Raw genomic sequence first — 21,091 nt, forward strand, 5'->3', positions numbered from 1 at the left:
CCATTATGAAGTTTAGGGGTTCATTTGAGGAACGGGATGGGAATTAGTCTTCAAACAGGCATCCCGCAAGGCCCACCCTCAGATCCATAGCCGAAGTCTCAAACCTTTCCAAGTCATACTAAAAATAACATTTCTTCTGGTTTGATGCTAGATTGTGATGCTAGGACTTTCAGTAGCTTCCGATTTATACTCAACCAAGAAAACCAAGAAAATAAAAGAAGTCATATATGTATGGATAAGAACTATATATGGATAAGAACCTATATATATGTATATCTATTTATCCATATATATACATATGGATAGATATATTTATATACATATATGGATAGATGTATTTATTATAGATATATTATAGATAGATATATTTATTATATCTATTATTTATTTCCCTGCCCATGGAAGTATTGATGGGCTAGAAGACAGTGTGACAGCCAAGCACACTGCCTGGGGAACTGCAAGAGAGCTGAAGCCTGTTTAATGTGAGCCTGGGCCTTGACGGTAACAATGACTTCCCTTCATTTTCAGGCGACTTTTGATTTCATTCATTCTTTCAACTGAAAACATGCTGTCTCCTCAGGAATTTATTCTAATGTAAGACATTAAGTTAACATGATGCAGAATGAACAAAGAAGCTGTCTTCAATAATTAAACAGCCTACATATTTAATGACGAGTCTTGTGTGCCTTACACGTCCTGGTTAACAGCTGCAGACTACTTTGAAGGCAACTTAAAAGTACAGTAATGATGCGAGATTGCAAATCATCGAATTAAGAATTACAGAGTTTTATCCTATTAATATGTAAACAGTTTTTTTTTAAAGTGTCAAATAATCTAAGTTGTTGACAAAAAAACAAAACAAAACACAGAAATAATGTTTTCTTGGTCCGTAGGAGTACAGGACAGCAAGGGAGGCACGGAAGGAGAGGGGGGAGCTCACCAGCCCATAGGCCCATTGGAGACCAGGACTGGCTATGTCTTCCCCCAAAAGTTCTGCAGGGTGTGGGGCGACAGCTATGTGTTTGCTCTGGAGTTGGAGCAATGTGTGCCCACCCATGTCACAGCAGACACACGATGTGGAATATGTCAGAACGGTTGGGCTTACAGACAGTTTCAAAATACATACATCAATATAATTTCCATTGATATAGTCTGAGTTGGTATCTCCTTCTATGGTCTGCAGCCTCACCCGCGAATGATCATCTGCAAAGCAAAAAGAAAACAGTGATTGAAAGCAATCTGTTGGGCTGTTCAGAGCCCCAGAATGTAAGTCCATGACATGGAGATCAGCCACATCCACGCTGCTTTAAAGATAAACAAAGAATTAAATACTACACACCTTCCACACTTCTTATTCTTCTCTGAAAATTAGGAAGGATTTATAATTATTTGCATTTTACAGCAATTCTCATTAACTTATTCTTTGATCACTGACAGGAGTGAGGCATTGGCAGAGGTCTGAAACTTCCCCACTGAGTCCTGGGAATCAAAACAGACTTATTTCTCAGATTGAATGTGTAGCGACTTCACTAAATCACATACAAACCCTGAGATTCTGATGGCTGCCTTTGACGTCCGCCTTGGCAAATGATAGTTGTTGTTTTTTTTTAATATTTTATTTATTTATTTGACAGACGGAGATCACAAGTAGGCAGAGAGGCAGATGGAGAGAGAGGAGGAAGCAGGCTCCCTGCTGAGCAGAGAGCCCGATTCGGGGCTCGATCCCAGGACCCTGAGATCATGACCTGAGCCGAAGGCAGAGGCTTTAACCCACTGAGCCACCCAGGCACCCCGGCAAATGATATGGCCCAGCATTCTGGAAGGTGCAGACACACACCTAACCGGGACCGTCCCTCAGTTCCCTAAGCGGATCTCTACATCCTATGTGTGAGTTTCAGAGTCAGGTGTGTGGTTTAGAATCCCTCACCTGGAGTCTGGGAGACGTTACCACACCTATCTGTGCTTGAGTTTTCTTATCTGTAGCCTGGGGATTAACAGTGACCACCTCAAGGGATTATCGGGAGTATTAAAATAAAATAAAAAAGAAGAGGCGCCTGGATGGCTCAGTCGTTAAGAGTCTGCTTTCCGCTCAGGTCATGATCTCAGGTCCTGGGATCAAGCCTCACACTGGGCTCCCTGCTCAGCAGGAAACCTGCTTTTCCCTCTCCCTCTGCTGCTCCTCCTGCTTGTATTCCCTCTCTTGCTGTCTCTGTCAAGTAAATAAGTAAATAAAATCTTAAAAAAAAAAAAAACAAAACAAACCAAAAAAAAAGATTAGAAAAGAGCCTCGGACACAATAAAGTGATGGATAAATGCCAGCTGTTGCCACTGTTGCGTGATGCGTCATGGACACGCGGACTGTTCTTCTCGCTTCTCATCTGTATAGCTGAGGTCCACACACACGAGAGCAAGCCAGGAACAGACCCCATGTGGGCTGGAAGTTTTCTTTGAGGTGACCTACCCTAAGATCTAGTTCCTCAGAGTACATCTTGCTTAAAACCAGAGCCCCCCCCACCCCAACCCCCCATGCTTGTTTTTGCTGGGGCTGTGGAGGAGGTGAGTCACTGGGGAGCTGGGGATGTGTGGCTTGTTCCGGCTTTTGCATTTGTTGGGAGAGCTGGGGCACACACACAGTTACCGCAGAGCTGGGCGGTAAGCAATTCCGGCAGCAAAGCCATTTGAGCCTCCCGAATGAAAGATGTTCCAATAGACCTGAATCATGGCCATTCTGCACACATCAGGCTTTTAGTCAGCTCCTCTGAAGGGAGATTAGGTCTGCCTTCCTATACTCCTTGACTTTCCCTGGGCAGTTTTTTTTAAAACGCAGGTATCACATTAGAAGCTCCCAATCTTCAGAAGCAGTGCTCTCCTTGTCAGGAGATCTATTATACCTCCTTGTCAGAATCCCCCTTCTCTCACACTTTATTTCTCTTAGAACCTGAGGATGAACGCCGCCCATTCCCTATGATTTACCATGCTTGGGCTTCTCAAATTGTTCTGGAATGTTCTGCAAAGGGACTTCAATCTCTGATAAGACTGCACTCTCATCTCCCATAAACAGAGCCTTTGAAATAGAGTTTCCCCATCATCTCCTACTATTCAGTTGGTTACCTCTCTCCCTCCCTCAATCTTTTTTTTTTTTTTTTTTAAACTTGGCTGCTATTTCTTCACATTTAATTGCTTTACCCTCCTCCTGATGGGGAAACCCAGAAGACATATGCTGAGCATATTTCCTATGCAGACTGAGACTGCTTTTGGTTCTCTTGATATGCCTGGTAGTATCTTCTCCTTATTCTAAGGCTGATTTTACTAGATTGTAACTTCTTGGGGTCAGAGACCATGTAGCGTCCATTCTGAACATCCCCGTGAGCACGTTTCAGCCAGGCCACAGGCCACTGTGCCCAGCCCCACGGCCTCTCTTCACAGCACCGCTTGCAGTGATCCCCAACACACAGCAGGTGCGTGCAACCCCCTTAACCACTCATCCCACTAACGAATGCCCTGTCTCGATTGTCACTGTCTCAACGGAAGAAGGGGCAAGCTGTGGTCAGGCGAGGTTTGCTGGGGCTTTCTGCGGTGCTGGAAAGGTCCTGTTGTGGACTTGCTTAGTGGTTTTATCAGTGTTTGCTTGACAACAAATCTGTTCACCTGCATTTGGAGGCTATATGCCCTGCTTTGTAACTATATTTCATTCTTTAAAAATAAAAGGGTCCCCCTTGAGGGCATTGTGTTATGCAAATTAAACCCAGCCCGGGGCAAATATTGCATAATTCCACTTCCATGAGACACTAAGAGTAGTCATTTCACCGAGACACAAAGAAGAATGTGGTTGCCAGGGGCTGAGGGGAGGTGGGAAATAGTGAGCCAGCGGAGTAAATACAGACTTGGGGAAGATGAGAAAGTTCTGGGAGAGGGTGATGGGTGCATGACAATGGGAGTGAACTTGCCACTGAACTGGACACTCACACATGGTTAATGTGGTAAGTTTCATATTATGTTCATTTTACCACAATTTTTTAAAAAAGTGAATCCACTTTCTCTACTCCTCCCTTGTAGAATACCCCTTCAAGTTCCCCTCTAAGCCTGGGTGTCCTGAGAAACAGCAATTTCAAAGCTGGGAATGGGCATGTCATGGACTCACTGTCTTAGCACCCTCGGGAGTTCCCCTGTGACTCCCCTTCCCCCGATGAAGGCAAGGCAGTGGTGACAGTGACTCTAGAGCTTGCCACTAGAGGACAACTGTCATACATTATTGATGTGTACTCAGGAGATGGCTTAAAATTACTGCAATGACGTTGAGGAGGCATTGTTTTCTTTCAGTGATAAAATGTGTGAGTGTTGCTAAGTCAGTGTATCTTAAGGCAGGGAGACAGAGAGTTTAGCAGGGAGAATGGGCTTAATCTCTCGGAGGCAGGAGTTAGCTGTGGAGACAAAAGGACATGAATTTTGCCCAGCGAGAAAAGGCTGGTCATTGCACGACTGCCCTCTTGGCTGTCCCGGGCCCGCACGTATCCAGCACACCCGTGAGAGCACCGTCGTTCCTCAACAGCAATGAAATAAAAAGCCTAGTCTCATCATCACTCATGCTGAGTCAGAGGGAGGAAGGGCAAAAGAAGTAAGAGGATCTGTCCCTCCAGCCAAGACAGTCTTCCCTAAACTCCTGCTGCACCTCTGAAAATGCCTCGGTGACGGAAACTGGGATTCTTGGGCATCCTCTTATAAATCAAGCTCTCCGTTGGTTATGGAAACAATAAATATAGATGGTTGGGCAGCAAATAAGTCAGTACAGGGAGGCTCACTGCCATCTTTTCTTAAAATCTCAGTCACCTTGAATCACAAGCCAATTAAGAAGACTCTCATACATTAAGCATTCTTTTAGGAAAGCTCAGATCCTTGTCCTGGGGCACACTTGAGGTGAAATACTACCTAATGACAATGAGGAAATGCCCAGAGGACATTTCCGGCATATGGCAAATATGGGAGATGCTCAGGCAAGGGATCCACAGAACTGCCATTGTCCACTGGTTGAGCCCCTATCCTTCCACTTTGTTTTGGAGGCCGACTAGCTGGGGGAGGGCCTTGCTCAGTACTAGGGCCTATTGTTTGGGTTGAAAGGAGGAAGTTTGGAGAACTCAGCTGTTCAGGTATAAAAGTATGAGAAATCCAGTGGGATTCGTGGCTAACAACAGGTCAGCTGTTCATGAAAGCCAAGGGGTTGAGACCTTATAGATTTGCTATCTCCAGGAGATACAGCCCAGGAAGGTTGAAAAGCCCCGAGCTTTAGACTTATCAATTACCAAACCCATTTCTCCTCCAGTAACCAGAAACCCATTTCCTCCAGAAATACCTCCAGAAACCCATAACCTCCAGAAACCCATTTCCCCCCATTATTCCCAAACCATATCATGTTGATATAGTGCAGCGTTTGGCTCTGGTGTCCCAGAGACCCTGATTTGAATCCTGGCTCTCTACAATTCCCCCCAATTGTGAACTTAGACCAACTCTTAATCTCGCTCAGCTTCATGTACAAAGAGGTTGATGATGGGCTACCTTCCCAGGATCGTTGGGACCAAGTGAGAAGAACATGTCAAGTGCATGGAGTATAGGACTAGTATAGGAGTATAGTTTCCACTAAAAAGGAATTACCCCTCTTATGGGAATAAAAGTGACATCCTTGTTGCTTAGCAATTCAAACTACAAAAAGCCCAGGGTGCTTGTTTGGCAGTCCGTGGAGGAGGGGAAAACCTGTACACTCTAAGCAGCCAACCTTTTAGAAAGATGAGCTTGAGCTACTTTTGAAGAGGAAACAGGATGAATACGCCCAAATAGCTCCTACCTCTTAATCCCCTGGCATCTATTCAGGAACTTGTCTTTTTATTTAAATATTTTCTTCTTAAATCAAGGCGTAATTGACATACAACATTACATTAGTCTCAGGTGTATCGCATAATATTTGATATTTGTATATATTGTAAAATGATCACCACAATAAGTCACTAGATAAAGTTACACATTTTTTTAGTTATTGTGATGAAAACTTCAGGATTTGCTCTCTTGGCAATTTTCAAGTACTACTATAATATTGTCAACTATAGTCACCACGCTGACATTACATCCCCATGCTTTACTTATCTTTCAGCTGGAATTTTGTGTCACTTGACCCCCTTCATCCATTTCACCTCTCCCTCAACCCCCCTCCCTCTAGCAACCACAATGTTGTATTAGTTTCAGGTGTACAACATTTTATCTGTGATTCAATATTTATCTGCCTTACAAAACGCTCACCACAGTAAGTCTAGTCACCATCTGTTATCATGCAAAGTTTATATAATATTACTGGCTATATTCCCAATGCTGTACTTTTTATCCCCATGTCTTATTTATTTTATAACTTGAAGACTGTACCTCCTAATCCCCTTCACCTATTTTGTCCTCCTCCCCACCTCTCCCTCCCTTCTGGTGACCAAATGTTTGTTCTCTATATTTATAGGCCTATTTTTGTTTTGTTTTGCTCTTTTTTTTTTTTTAGATTTCAGATATAAGTGAAATTATACAGTATCTGTCTCTGAATGACTTATTTCACTTAGCATAATACGTTTAGTTCCACTCACGTTGTTGCAAATGACAAGATTTCATTCTTTTATGGTTGAATAGTATTCCATTATATCTATATATCTGAATGTATGTGTATGTATTCATAACCATTATATATATAGATAGATAGAGGTATATTTACATCTATTTATGTATGTGTCTGTCTATCTAATACCTCTCTATCTATATTTGTGTGTGTGTGTATCTTCTTTATTTATTCATCCATATTCATCCATTAACAACCACTTAGGTTGTTTCCGTATCTTGGCCATTGTAATGATGCTGCTATGAACACAGGAGTGCATATATCTTTCCAAATTAGATAACACCTAGTAGTGGGGTTGCTGGATCTCATGGTAGTTCTGTTTGTAATTTTTTGAGGAGGTCCCATACTGTTTCCATAATGGCTGCACCAATTCACATTCCCACCAATAGGACGCGAAGTCTCCCTTTTTGCCATATGCTTGCCAATACTTGCTACTTCTTGTCATTTTGATAATGACCATTTTCACAGGTACGAGGTGATAGCTTACTGTGCTTTTGATTTGCATTTCCCTGATGACTATTGATGTTGAACATTTTTCATGTGCTTGCTGGCCATCTGTATGTCTTCTTTAGAAAAGATGTTTATTCAGATCTGCTGCCTATTTTTAAATTGGATTTTTTTTTTCTGGGTTGTATGAGTTATTTATATGTTGTGGATATTAATCCCTTATTGGATATATGATTTGCAAATATTTTCTCCCATTCAGTATGTTGCCTTTTCATCTTGTTGATGGTTTCCCTTGCTGTGCAGAAGATTTTTATTTTGATATAGTCCCATTCATCTATCTTTGCTTTTGTTGCCTTTACTTTTGGAGTCTGATCCAAAAAACCATCACCAAGACCAATGTCAAGGATCTTACCACCTGGGTCTCTTCTAGTTTTATGGTTTCTGTCTTGCATTCAAGTCTTTAATTCATTTTGAGCTAATTTTTATATCTAGAGTAATATAGTAGCCTGGATTCGTTGTTTTCCATGTGGTTTCCCAGTTTCTCAACACCATTTATTGAAGAGGCTGTCCTTTTCCCATTGTATATTCTAGCCTCTTTTGTTGTAAATTAATTGACCATATAGGTGTGGGCTTATTTCTGGGATCCCTATTCTGTTTCATTGATCTATATCTGTTTTTATGCCAATTTCATACTGTTTTGATTATTATAGCTTTGTAATGTACTTTGAAATCAGGGAGTGTGGTGTCTCTAGCTTTGTTTTTCTTTCTCAAGATTGCTTTGGTTATTCAAGGTCTTTTGTGGTCCCATACAAATTTTAGAATTGGTTGTTCTTTTTCTGTAAACAAATGCCATTGGGATTTTGATAGGGATTGCATTGAACTTGTAGATTGCTTTGGGTAGTACAGATATTTTAACAATATTAATTCCTCCAATCCATGAGGACAGAATATCTTTCCATGTATTTGGGTCTTCTTCAGTTTCTTTCATCAATGTCTTATTGTTTTCAGAGTATATAGGTCTTTTACCTTCTTGGTTACATTTATTCCTAGATATTTTAATATTTTTGATGAAATTGTAAATGTGATTATTTTCTTAATTTCTCTTTCTGATAGTTTGTTATTAGTATATAAAAATGCAAAATATTTTTGTATATTGATTTTGTACCCTGAAAGTTAGTGAATTCACTTAAGTTCTAATTGCGTGTGTGTGTGTGTGTGTGTGTGTGTGTGTAGTCTTGATGGTTTTCTATATATAAAAATCATGTTTTTCACAAATAGTGACCATTCTACTTTTTCCTTTCCAATTTGGATGCTTTTTATTTCTTTTTTTTTTGCCTAATTTCTATAGCTAAAACTGCTAATACTTTATTGAATAAAAGTGGCAAGAGTGGGTGAGCAGCCTTGTCTTGTTCCTGATTTTAGAGGAAAAGTTTTCTGTTTTTCACCATTGAATGGGCTTTCCCCCATTATGTTAGCTGTGGCTTTGTCATATGTGACCCTTATTAAGTTGTAGTACATTCCCTCTATACCTACTTTGTTGAGAGGTTTTAACATAAATGGATCTTGAATTTTGTAAATCCATATTGACAGCTACTTTTCTAAATACAATTTATTCTGTCCCTATCTAGTTCAAACCATTCAAGAATATCAACAGGGAACTGATCAACAGTGGTCTCTCTTGGGGAAGGTCATCGAAAAGATGTGACCAGTGGTTGACCCATGAGCTGGACCTGGGTACTTGAAGTTCCTCACCCATCTCCCCATTATCCTTGGAATGTGGTTCTGCTTGTTTTTCCTTCTCCCAGAAGCTACTCCAAGGCATAGTCTTGAGATAGTGATATGGTGTTGAGAACACTTGCACAATATAGGTGACTGAAGCTAGTTAAGATCTCTTCATAAACTTTTAAGATTTGGTGGGCAGATGCAGGGATCCTCTCATCTTGCTGCTGCCCAAGACAAGCTCTGTATATAAATTCCCTTTACTTATTAAAACTCCCAACTACCATCCTGGAGTGCCCTGCCTCTTTCTTTGTTCTCTCCCTTCCCTCTGTGTCTGGGAGCTGGTTTCAGAGGACACCCAGGAAGCTCGAAGAGGGTTGAGAACCAACAGTCTTATAAAACAATGGAATATGATATGATCATCAAAAAGCATTTCTATGCTTTTATTTAATTTTATTTAATTTCTTTACCTGGGAAGATCTCTGTGACATATTGTGAAGTAGAGCAGGTTAGAAAGCAGCATGTCTCTTAAGAGTCTGTTTATATGAAATAATTGTACATGTGTGTAGAAATGTATACTGGGATAAGTGAAAGGGTGGGAATTCTGCTGGGTGGGAAAATTTAGAGTCATATTTATTTTAATCCTTATGATTTTGTGTATTATTTTAATAGTCTACACAGTTTATACTGTCTTTATAATCAGAAATAAAACAATAAACCTATTTTTACTTTAAAAAATAAAGGCAACAACTTTAAGGCAAAGAACAGAAAAAAGATAAAAGAAACAGAAAAAAATATTAGTAGGGATCAAACATTGTTGTTGAGGTTCTGAGCAACTTCCCCCAACTTTTCATTACTGCATAATTTTTCTGTAATGTGCATGAATTGCTTTTATAAAATTGGGGGGGGAAAGATACCCATTTAGCCATGGATGACTGGAATATGATCAAAATCCAACAAATGTTTATATTATAATCACAACTCAATGTTAGCCCATCAAAAAGGGTAATGAACTCTGACGTTTTGAGAAAATCTACATAAAGCCCTTGTTGCTATGCTTCTCATTCCTTTCAAAAAAAGCCTTTACAATAAGAAATAGGGCAAAATAGTATTTTGGGGTAAGAAACAGGCACATAAAGATGTGGTATAAAGCATAAGAAACAATTGCTTACTACTGAAAAATTCTAATCTGCTGGTGTTTTTCCCCACGTATGTATACTTATGTATGCAAGTGTGTATGTATTTATGTATATGTATGTGTGTATGTGGGTATTTGTGTGTGTGCATGTGTGTATTTATGGATGTGTAAGCATGCATTTATGGATGTGTACTTGCATACACTAGAGGTTGGGTAACGAGATATTTAAAGCAGGTCTCTATGCTTAACTCTAAGTCTCTAAAAAGGCTTACTTATGCCCTTTTTGTCACATAACATTATATTTAAAACACCTCTAAGTAGCTTCAAATATTTTAACATTTCCATTTTAAACATGATGGATATGGTTAATAGCCTTGCAATTCACTTGTATGTGATTAGATATAACTAGGCAGTGGAAGTGGAGTGTGTCATTGATAATATTTCACCTCCAACCCACTCTCTTTCTGCTAAATATTGATGACATATTTAAGGTAAATTGGAACCACAATGATCTAAGTAACATTTGCCCTCTGAGAGGAGAATCAAAATTAATTTTAATTACAATTGATTTCTGCAAATAATGGCCTTGCTTCTCTGTGGTTACACACTTGCTAAGGACTATTGCTGCACTGGTCTCGAGGTAAAAGATGCAGAAGAGACAAGGGAACGAATGGGAGGTGCTCAGTCATCTACCCCTGTTTGACCTGTATGCCGGCCTGGTGTCCCTGCTTGTGCCCACTCGGATGCTCAGGTCATGCTGGTTCTGAGCACCAAGCAAATGAGGAAACTTTGAGTTCAGCGGTAGGTGGCTTCATGTTCACTTTTGCTCTTGCTATTGGTTTTATGTGTTACTCAGTCTTGTTGTGTTTATTGCTTACACCTAGACCCTCGATTAGGGAGCCTTACTCTTTAATCTTCAGTGTCCTGGCAGAACCCCTGACTCTTACTTTGTCTAATTCTTCCAGATTTTTTTTTCCTTCCTAAACATGTTGTGTTGATTTGTTTCTCCCTTATTCTCATCCATCTGATTTTTAACACCAAGAGCTCTCCCTGTCAAACTGTACCTAACCAACTAACCCCTTGTTCCTACCATCCTCTCTTCAACTGTCTTTAGTCCTACACCAGATCATGAGAGTAGTAGATTCTCGAGAAGTGACACTGTTGGAGGGGCTCCAGTGGGAGAGAAAAGCATAGTGCTATGCAACAAAACCGCGGAAGAGTAGTTTTCAGCATGAATAGCAAGACTGGGACACCAGTTCAAAGAATCAGATGGGATAGATTGGGTCAAAGTTTTCACTCTCCTCTTAGATACCCCACTATTAGCTAGGAAAAAGGAGTAGGTGGGCATGGGTAACAATGAGGATGAAAACCAAAGCTCAGAAGGGACCCTCTTCTCTTCCCCTTCGTAAAGGTGTCTGTCCTCCCGTCATGTCCTCACCCATTGTCTCCTCAGCCCCCGCCTACTCCATTCAAAGCACCATTTGCTAATTTCATGAACAATTCTCATGTTGTTACATCAGTCTTCATTCCACTAAGGACACCCTCACTTCTCCATGAGATAATGCTCCTTTGAACACATTAGGCAGTATTGCCTAGTAATTCCCCATTACTGAAGCCCCTCCACGCTGGGTCGTAGGCGCTTGATGCCCTCCATGCTTCCTCCACACATAATCTTATCATGCCAATGGTTTCAACTGCCATTCTGTGCCCCAAGATTCACTCTTTTCTATTTGGGCCCAGATCCCTCCTCTTTAGATTTCAAAGCAGTCAGTATAACTGCTTACTGGACATTTCATTTGAATGTTTCACAGGTATCTGGGTGTGCCCCAGATTCAATTTATAAGCTTTCCCTGGTACTGCCAACATCACATCTATCCCTGAGCTTCCTGCCAAATCTGGTTCCCTTTCAGTGTTACCCGTTGGAGTAAATGTCCAGTCCTTCCACCGGTCTATCCATCCATCCATCCCTGTCTGTGCACCACTCCTCCCTCTGTCCATTCTCCTGTGAGTCAGAAACATAGAAGCATCACTGACTCCTCTGTCTTCCTTGCCCTACATCCAATCCATTTGATCATTTACTTCTCTTGAATCTACCTACTCCTCTTATTTCCAGTCCACATTATCCTTGCTTTTCACTTGGGCAACTGAAAGAATCTCTTAGTGTCCCCTTCCAATTCATTTTTCATTTTGCAGTCAGATTAAATTTTCCAAATGCTTATCTGATGAACAACCCCCTCCCGTCTCCTCAAAAACCCTTTGATGAGGTTTCCCTTTGTTTTCTTAATGAACACTGACATCCTTAATCTTCCCTAGAAGGCCCTGGAGGTCTGGCTTTCACTTAGATTACCACCCCCCCACTGCCCCGCTCCTGCTGGCCTACCTGCCCTTGCCCTTCCCAGCTCTGGCTACCTGGCCTTCCTGTAATTCCTCAGACTCAAGGGCTTCTCTCACGTGAAGGATGTGTTCACATGATGCACCCCCTGTCCACAACACCCGTTTGCTCTACCCCTTTACTCAGGGGTCTTCCATTTCACATCATTTCATTCCTTTGTATAGTCATTTAAGTCTCTCCTCCCTTGCCCCTTCCCTGGAAAACATCAGGGGCTGTGTCCACTTTGGGCCACCACGGTCCCTCCAGTTCTTCACATTTTCACTCCCCTTGTTCACCCTACCCCTGCTCCAGTGACACTGGCCTCTTCACTGCCCCAGGCACCACGCTGGGGCAGGCCTGCCCCCTGAGAGCCTCTGCCTGTACCTGGCTCCCTTCCTCACCTGGGACAGGCCATGGCTTGCATCTGATCCTCTCAGGGAGGCCTTTCTTGACCACAGTTTCAAAACTGCCACCTCTGCCCCATGTGTCTCCTTTCCCTGCTCCATTTTCCCTGTTACATGTCTCACTTTCTAATAAGACATATTTTACAGTTTACTTGGTGACTTTTTCTGTTGCCCCCAAAGAATGTCAAGTGCTATAAAGGCAAAGAATTTTGTTCTGTTCCCTGCTCTGTCTCTGACACCTAGCATAGTGCCTGGCATGTAACAGGCACTCAATATTATCTGTTGAAAGAATTCCTCTAGCTTGACACAGAGCCTGGCACATGGCAGACCAATATGTCTTCCTTGAATGGACCATAGAAAGGTGGGGAGGGAGCTTGGGAAGGGCCTGCAGATTTCTAACTCCTTATCTTCAACTGCCAGCCTCCAGAAAAGAGGACCCTAGGCTTCAAGGGGTTCCGTTAGCCAGGAGTTTTGGTGTGTATCTTAAGCTCAAAGTTAATTATAATTAGGAAACATCAAGAAAAGCAGGAGGTCTGTTTTTGTGGTGTGGTGAAGGGGGGTGTTTGTTTTTTTTTGCAAAGGACTAGCTCAGCAAATTTATAATGTAAATAAGGGAAAAGTTTAACTTACTTAAGAGCAAAAGCCAATAAACAGTTTTTAAGCACCATTAAAACCATTTTATATGCAAATGATATTGCAAAACAATGAATGTGATCGTTACCAACACTTCCCATGTTCTCTGAAAAAGCACTAAGGAGGATTTCTAAGATACGCTGACTGAACCCCCCAATTCCTTCTTCTCACTGGTGGTCATTCCTGAGGCCTAAGTGCTATGAAGTAGGCTTCGCAGGTACAATAACCAACTCTTCCACAATCACATCAGTTTTTAGGGTGGAGGGAGATGGTTAAACACCTCCCCATGCCTATAAACTGACGTGGGTGCATACATAAGCGGGATTTGGATAAGCATTTTTATTCTTTCTATCTCAAATCCGTCCACCACTCTAACAATACTGAAGATTTATTTTTACTGCTGGAAGTAAAGACACATAGAGAGTCTCAAATGAAGCAGCTCCTGAATGAAATGATTCATCAGAACAACCTGGGGCACTCACACCGACATGGCGCCACTCCTTAGGACTGCGAGCCTGACTAAGGCTGGGTGAGAGCCGGCCCAGGGCGGTTCTGGGATTCAAGGCAACAGCTGTGGTGTTTTTGCAACCCATGGGTAGTATCAATCTTACCCTACTAGCTGGGGTAGATGCCGGTGGTGTCTAAGGATTTGGATACCCCACTTAAAAAGCATTAATAATTGTCTGGAGGAGGCCTAAGTGATATGCCAGCATAGAGCCTTGTACAGAATTTATGTAATTTATGTAATTCTGTACAAGGCTCTATGCTGGCATATCACAGACAGTTCTAGAGGGATTTCCGAAAACAACAGAAAACTAGAAGAAAAGATTAGAATTTGCCACAATACGGAGGAAACTCGAAGGCATCATGCTAAATGAAGTAAGACAGACACAGGAAGAAAAATCCTACATGATTTCACTTATATAGGGAGCCTAAAACAGTGGGACCTAGAGAAGCAGAGTCTAAGGGTGATTCCAGGAGTGGGTGGGGGACCTGGGGCGATGTTGACCAAAGGATACAAAGTTGCCATTCTGTGGGATAAATCGGTCTAGAGAGCTCATGTACAGTATGATGACTATAGCTAATGATCCTATATTAAATACTAGAACTACTCCAGGAACGTAGATTTCAGTGATTATTTCGTATGTACCTAGTACATGAAATCATCCTGTGAGCAAAGCAGAATGAACAGACTTGTCCACCCGCTCCGTGATATCCCTGAAACTAAGGTAACATTGTGTGTCAGCTAGACTTCAATACAAAGTAGAGCAGAATAATTCTGATACATAAAAAACATACAAGGAAAAAAGCAGAAGATAACACGTGAGCACAGAGACTGGGTTCCAAATGCCACAGCAACTGAGAAGGAAGAATGGGAGCCTGGATGCTGGTGCAGCTGGGGCACAGAAGTGTCTTTTCAATGTGGTCTTTAGAAAAGCATAAGAACAAACAATGCAACCAGACGAAGAAACACTGAACGACTGGGAGGGAACAAGATGGAAGGCAGGTGAGAGGTAGGAAATCAGCCTGGGTACAGCCAGGCAAACCACCCAGAAATGGAGCCCAGAGACCCTGTCTGTCAGGGCCTGTCTTGCTGTGCAGAGTCGTGCTAACAATTAGGGAGCGAGATGGTGCCTGCTACTGCCTACCCGCTCATCATTTGGAACTTGAGGCTTCCAGATATTGATTTCTTTAAAAATTTTTAAATAACCTCGGAATCCGCTAAGCTGAAGAGTAAAGAGCAACACAGGAGAAATGAGAAGAGAAGATGTGATTTTTTTTCCAGCTAACAACAATCAGAGTTCTTCCAGACCAGGCAGGATGCAGGCAGTCTTGCTGCCTACTGCCCTTCTCACACCCAGATCATTATTAAATGTCCTCTGACATCTTGTTCATCCATTTTGAGCTAGGGGAGAATTAATAATAGGTTAACAACTAATCCCTACAGGAAACCCTGCCCCCCCCATCCTTCTCAGACAATAGACGACAAAAGTCGTGAACAAAGAGCTTCTGCAGGAGACCCTGAGCAGTGGCAGCTCGAGAATTTCTCTACAGGGGTCCGCAGGGGTCAGAGGAAGGGGGGTAGGGCCAAAGTCTCTACCAGCTGCTTCTTGTCACCTACACCTGCCTCCGCAGACCACGATGCTAAGGGAGAAAAATTCAGGCACCATAGCAAGCCGGCAGGGACCAACAGTCCAACCGTGCACGGCACAGTGGTTATGAAAGCAGTTCGTGGGTTGGAATCCTGCCTCCACCTTTATGGACCCTGTAACGTTTCTCTATGCCTTACCTGCCTCCCCTGTGCGACAGAAACCACCAGGTAACCTATTTCATGGGAGAGAGTGAGTTAACACGTGCCAAGTGCTTATAGTAGCATCTAGCACAGAGGAAGTGCTCAACAAATGCTAGCTTTTATTATTTCTTTTCATTCATCTTTCAGAAATATTCCTCAAGTGCCCACCAAGCGCAGGTAATGAACTTGGCTTCAGGAAGGAGCAGGCTGAGAGTTCTACTGAGCAAAGGCCGTCGCAGCTCTGAGCACACTGATAATTGCCTTCATTGACACTGGCTTCTGTGCGTGCCCAAGGAGGCCCACATCTGGGATGGGAGGGGGACTATAGGACAAAGGCTCCCCAACAGCCCCTTCCAACCTGGTATGGAGGGAGGCCCAGGGCATGCTGGGAACTCCCCAGTTTACATTGCGGACCCCCTTGGAGCTTGCTGCAGTGCTGAGTGAACTCCTGGAGAGATCCCTGGAAGCCATGATGAGAAATCCGGATCCTTCTAACAGTGCAAAGCTTTAGCAGCTCCCAGAGACATGAAGGAACTTGGAGAGATCTCTGTTGGTCAACCAATTCCTCCCAGGACCATCCTCCAGCGAGAAGTCAGGTTCTCCTTCCCTGAGCCCAATGGTCCTGCACACACAACTCCAGCCCGGGGCTGTGTCACCTCATGGGATTGGCGTCACAGTGCTCTGTTACCTGCCCACCCTGCCTTGTCCTGCTGGTGGGGCACATGCATCCCTGTCACCGTGGGATCCTCACTGTGGGCCCCGTGTCTGGTGCTCCACGGTGTTGACGGAATCCACTGAGGGGCAATGAAGCCTTAGATCTTAGGGAAGCATATTTTGACTAACAAGGACCCTGACACGACCACCTGAACTGCTAAGTCAATAAACAGACAAAACACGAAGCTAGCAATTGTCACCTGCAACACCATGTTTGGGACTTAGGAGCTGCCAGAGGGAGAACAGGGCAAGCCCATGCACAGTCAGGATGGTTCGCTCCTATGATGTGCAAACCCCACTCCCTCCTTGTTGACAATCAAACACACTGTCCATCTGCACCGTCCAACAGTGGCAGCCACTTGTCTCATGTACTATTTAAATTCAAAGTAATTAAAGTGAAATACATTTTAAATCTCAGCTTCTCAGTGGCACCAGCCTCATTTCAAGTGCTCACGGGGTGCGTGTGGCTACCGTTTCGGATGACATAGGAAGGGAATACCTCTACAATCACAGAAACTTTGATACGGTGGTCTCTCCTGTCCTTCAAGAAATGTTAACTCAGACAAATAGAATTTCACTGCACTTTCACAATCCATACTACCCAAAAGTTTCCCATTTGCTCTCTCAATCGCAGTAAGACAAGAGGAACTCCAAGCTCTCCCACTCTATTCCCACATTGTTTGTTTGTTCGTTTGTTTGTTTGAATTTATGTATCTTCAGAAATCGTATTAATTCTGTTGGTAACTGTCAGAACCTTGGGGGCAGTCCCGTGTGATTTGGAGCAGTTTAACGCAGGGGATGGATGGCTCCGGCCCGGGGAGAAGGAGGGTCATCAATCTACCAGGTGTCTCAGCATCGTTATGGAACATTAATGAGGTTGGGCTCAATTTAAAAACCGTCTGAGGCATTATGGATTGGTAACATTCAGCTTCACAGGAACTGGGAATTTCTGAGATATAATCCTCCCTCTTTTGCTAATGAGCGTTGTGATACAGGGACTATCATTTAACTTCTGAGTTTCAGTTTCCTGTCCTTAAAATGGGGCCATTACTGACCTACGTAACCCAAGTGTCTAGAGGATTAATGAGTTAATGCTCGCTGAGAACTCTGAGCCCCTCGCATTAAGGCATGTTGCACATCATTATTTCCATTCATTCCCGTGTAGCAGCTGGGAAATATTAGGACTATTATGTTTACTCCTAAAATGCATTTTTCTTTCTCAGCATTTTAGCATTACCTATGTTACCCAAACCTTAAATCTGAAAGTAAAACTAGCCCCACAGCAAGACACATTGACGTAGTGGGGGTACTTAGGTAGTTTTCCCTTTCTTTAATACGAGCATAACACCAGCTTTTCCAGAAGGATGAAGGCGGTAATTGCACTGTAAATTCTCGCTGCGTGAGGCTGGTGGTCAATCTTAGCAGATGCAGAAAAGAAAGTTATACCACAGCACAATTACACTGTCAACACTTACATGCGATGATATTCCCATATCTGTTCTTCATTCTGTTTTCATCTTTCTTCGCGGAGTCCCATGGTGCAGACTGTCCTTCAAAGAAGCTCTGGAAAAAAGAGAAAAGTGACACAAAGAATTACAATTTGGTGCAGTAAACACAGGATCTTAAGGATGGAGGATGTTTTTAAGAAATGTACGGCAAGGGTCAAGAAGGGAAAAGGGTGTTCACAGGAATGAGAGGAAGGATTAAATACCTTGTTTTCCTTTACTTAATATGTTATACACATAGATGGGGGCTGGAGAGTGAACCTGTAATTTATCGTATAGTCCATAAAAATGGTGGTGCTCACTCTATCCGACTTTAATACAGAAAAAATTAACATTCCTCTCAATTTCTTAATTATATTGCCATTTTTCAATACTCTCTTAAGAGATACAAAGATATCATTTTTCTACCTAATTGCTAACTGAAAGAAGGTGATTTTTTGGTTGAAACTGTGAAGGTAGGGAAGCTATGACTTCATGCCTTCAAGGCTAAAATCCTGTAATAAATTCTGCCAGGGTTTTCTCTTCATTTTTAATGGAGCTTATATGTCCATTTATTTAAGGATTTGACATTATTATGCCCAGGATCTTTAATCTTCATGTTATTAGTCAGATATATGTTTTTTCTGTTCAAGTTATAATGAAAATGTCCTTTGGTATCAGTTGACAGGTGAAAAAAAAGCTGGGACTTTTATTTCCATTTTGGTTCACATTCCCTTTTATCCTTGTGTAGCCAATTATATAAAAGGTGAGGGGAAGAAGGATGGAAGCAAGAAGCAGTTAGTCAAACTGACTTCTTGTCTTTGCCATGGCTACTCTTATACTTCTTGGTACCAACTGGGAGAGAAGATGAGAGGAAGAGGAAGTAGACAACGAAGGCAGAGCTGATGAAGAGGGCACCATTCTGAGCTACTTTAGGGCCAGAGGACATGGTGTCAGGAACTCACACACTCAAACATGCCCAGGATGGTTTTTCAAGTTCTTTCCAACTAAAGCCCCTAATTCCTGTCTCTCTTATATTGTTTGGCCATCTTGGCCATTTCCAACCATTACCAATATTCAGTGATTAGTCTGTGGTTCAACAGAACCTATTTATTATCTCTTTCTATGGCTCCAGCTGTGGCTCATTAGTTAAGTGGCATGACTACTGCTGCAGTGGGTAGGACACACCTGCTCTCAGACCCCACAAGAGAGTCTCACCACTGGCCTACTGCACAGGACCTGACCATGCCATGCACGGTGCTCAGCTTATTCTAGTGTCTCTGTCACCAGCCTGGAAACCCCCTGAGACTTTAGAGGGACTGCGTGGTTGTCACTGTTGTCTGGGTAGAGCCTATGCCTCATGGTAGGAATCCAGTAATTCTTCATTAAGTGATTGAGCGATTGCAGTGTTTGGTGGTGGTCTCAAAGTTTTACTTGTGCAGCTTAAGTGTGTGAGGGGCTCAAATACCTGGAAAATCTGCCTATGTACAGTTTGTGAAGTCCACACCTTTTCCATGACCTGATGCGTATTGGTTCTGCTGTGACCATATGGCTCAGTGCCCATCACAGAATGGCTGGAAGAGAGCTCTGTCCCAGGTCTGCGCCGCTGGGACCAGTCCCTCCATGCAACAAAGCAGGAAGAGACCGGCCCGCCCCATTTCATGACAGGCAAGAGAGAAAAAAATAACACTGTGAACATAAGTGTTACAGTTTTAAATTGCCTGTCTTAATTTAAGGTATCTTAGTCATGGTCATCCTCAATACTTTATTACCATAATAGTTTTTATATTATATTTATCATTTTAAGAAAACACGGCAGCAGACCAGGATCAGATGTACTATATAGCTCTATGAATAGGGTCACACCATATGTGGCTAATTGAAGGGTAAATACTGCACGATGCAGGACAGATATAGGAAAAAACCATTTTCAGGTTATTAATAAATTAAGTCAATAGAAATACTAGCAGTAAAAATCATTCGTTAATTCCCTCAAGAACAAGACCGTCATATGATAAAGGATTTATTCAGATATGGAACTTCTATTCTGCTATGAAATATGCATCTAAAAATAGCTTCAGGGGCTTTTAGAGTCATACTCTTTTTCTGAATAGTGTCTCTGTTACTCTATGAATGACAATCATTCTACAGTTGAGTAATAACTATTATCTGACTGCCCTCATAACAATTTAATTCTCCTTTGAGTGTGTTGTGATGTAATTGCCAATTTCAATTCCCTCTGCCTTTTCTACCCGTCTGAAAGTTCTTGGGTTTTGTTTTTTTGTAGAAAGATGAAGAAGGGAACGGCCTCTGTGGGGGGCCTTGAAGTTTTCCAGGAGAATCCATGGCCGCCAATGAACACTATCACAGGGCGTGTGTGTATGAGTGTGTGTCTGTATGTGTGTGTGAGAGAGAGAGGCGGGGGGTGGGGGTATCAACAGTGGACTGGGAGAGAGGCACTTATCTAACAAAGATAATGATCCCAGGTCACCTGAGGCAAAGCCACACAAATCCCCTCCCTCCCCAAAAAGAAGATGCTCTCCTATGAGGACCATACGCACACCACAGCTGTTTCTTTACCATCTGGGACAACCTCAGGCCTTCCGATACTATACTCTTGTTTTAACGTGTTTGTATTTATTTATTTAAAATGTTTATTTATTCATTTTTTAAGATTTATTGATTTATTTTTAGCGAGAGAAAGAGAGAGAAAGTGGGGGCTCCAGTAGACTGCACTGAGCACAGAGGCTAACCCAGGGCTCGATCTCAGGACCTTGAGATCATGACCTGATTCGAAACCAAGAGCCAGACACTCAACCTACTGAGCTCCCCTAGGTGCCCCATGACAGCCCTTGCTTTTATAAATAGTTATTTTAATCTCATTGTTCTTACGTAACTGGTGACCAAGAAACAGAAAGAAACCAACAATGCAATGATTACCGTTCCCTTTCCATTGGAGCAGGGCACATAGCTCAGAGCATGTTTTTATAAGGTGGGGCCAAGTGCTCTCCAACTTGAAGCCCTTATTACGGTGCACTTATTAAGGCCACTGTCTCAACCTCAGCTCCCGAGAGTGGTCAGGCATGGAGGGATGCCTCCCTACTCTAAAAACTCAGGGACACCAGGTGCAGAAGGAACACCACCAACTCATAACGCACAGGCCTGGGTCAGACCTCCATGTTTTTTGACTCTTAATCCACTTCTCTTTCTGTACCACCCCTCCCCTGTCAAAGACTTCCAAGGGGGAA

The 21,091-nt window shown here is 42.5% G+C and overlaps 1 protein-coding gene across 2 annotated transcripts in view; it reads right to left on the minus strand.

The window, feature by feature from the left end:
- Positions 1 to 21,091, minus strand: part of LOC111142547 (protein tyrosine phosphatase, receptor type M) — a 769,091-nt gene that overhangs the window by 79,427 nt on the left and 668,573 nt on the right. For both annotated transcript variants that reach the window (XM_022495809.1, XM_022495810.1), the window contains 2 exons: positions 17,835 to 17,922; positions 1,127 to 1,203 (listed from right to left, as the gene is read on the minus strand). In XM_022495809.1, the coding sequence (XP_022351517.1) occupies positions 1,127 to 1,203; positions 17,835 to 17,922 (165 nt within the window). The remainder of the gene's footprint in view (positions 1 to 1,126; positions 1,204 to 17,834; positions 17,923 to 21,091) is intronic.

The sequence above is a fragment of the Enhydra lutris genome, unplaced genomic scaffold (genome assembly GCF_002288905.1).
Source record: "Enhydra lutris kenyoni isolate GAN:26980312 unplaced genomic scaffold, ASM228890v2 scaffoldscaffold8, whole genome shotgun sequence".
In the NCBI taxonomy this organism is placed as follows: domain Eukaryota; kingdom Metazoa; phylum Chordata; class Mammalia; order Carnivora; family Mustelidae; genus Enhydra; species Enhydra lutris.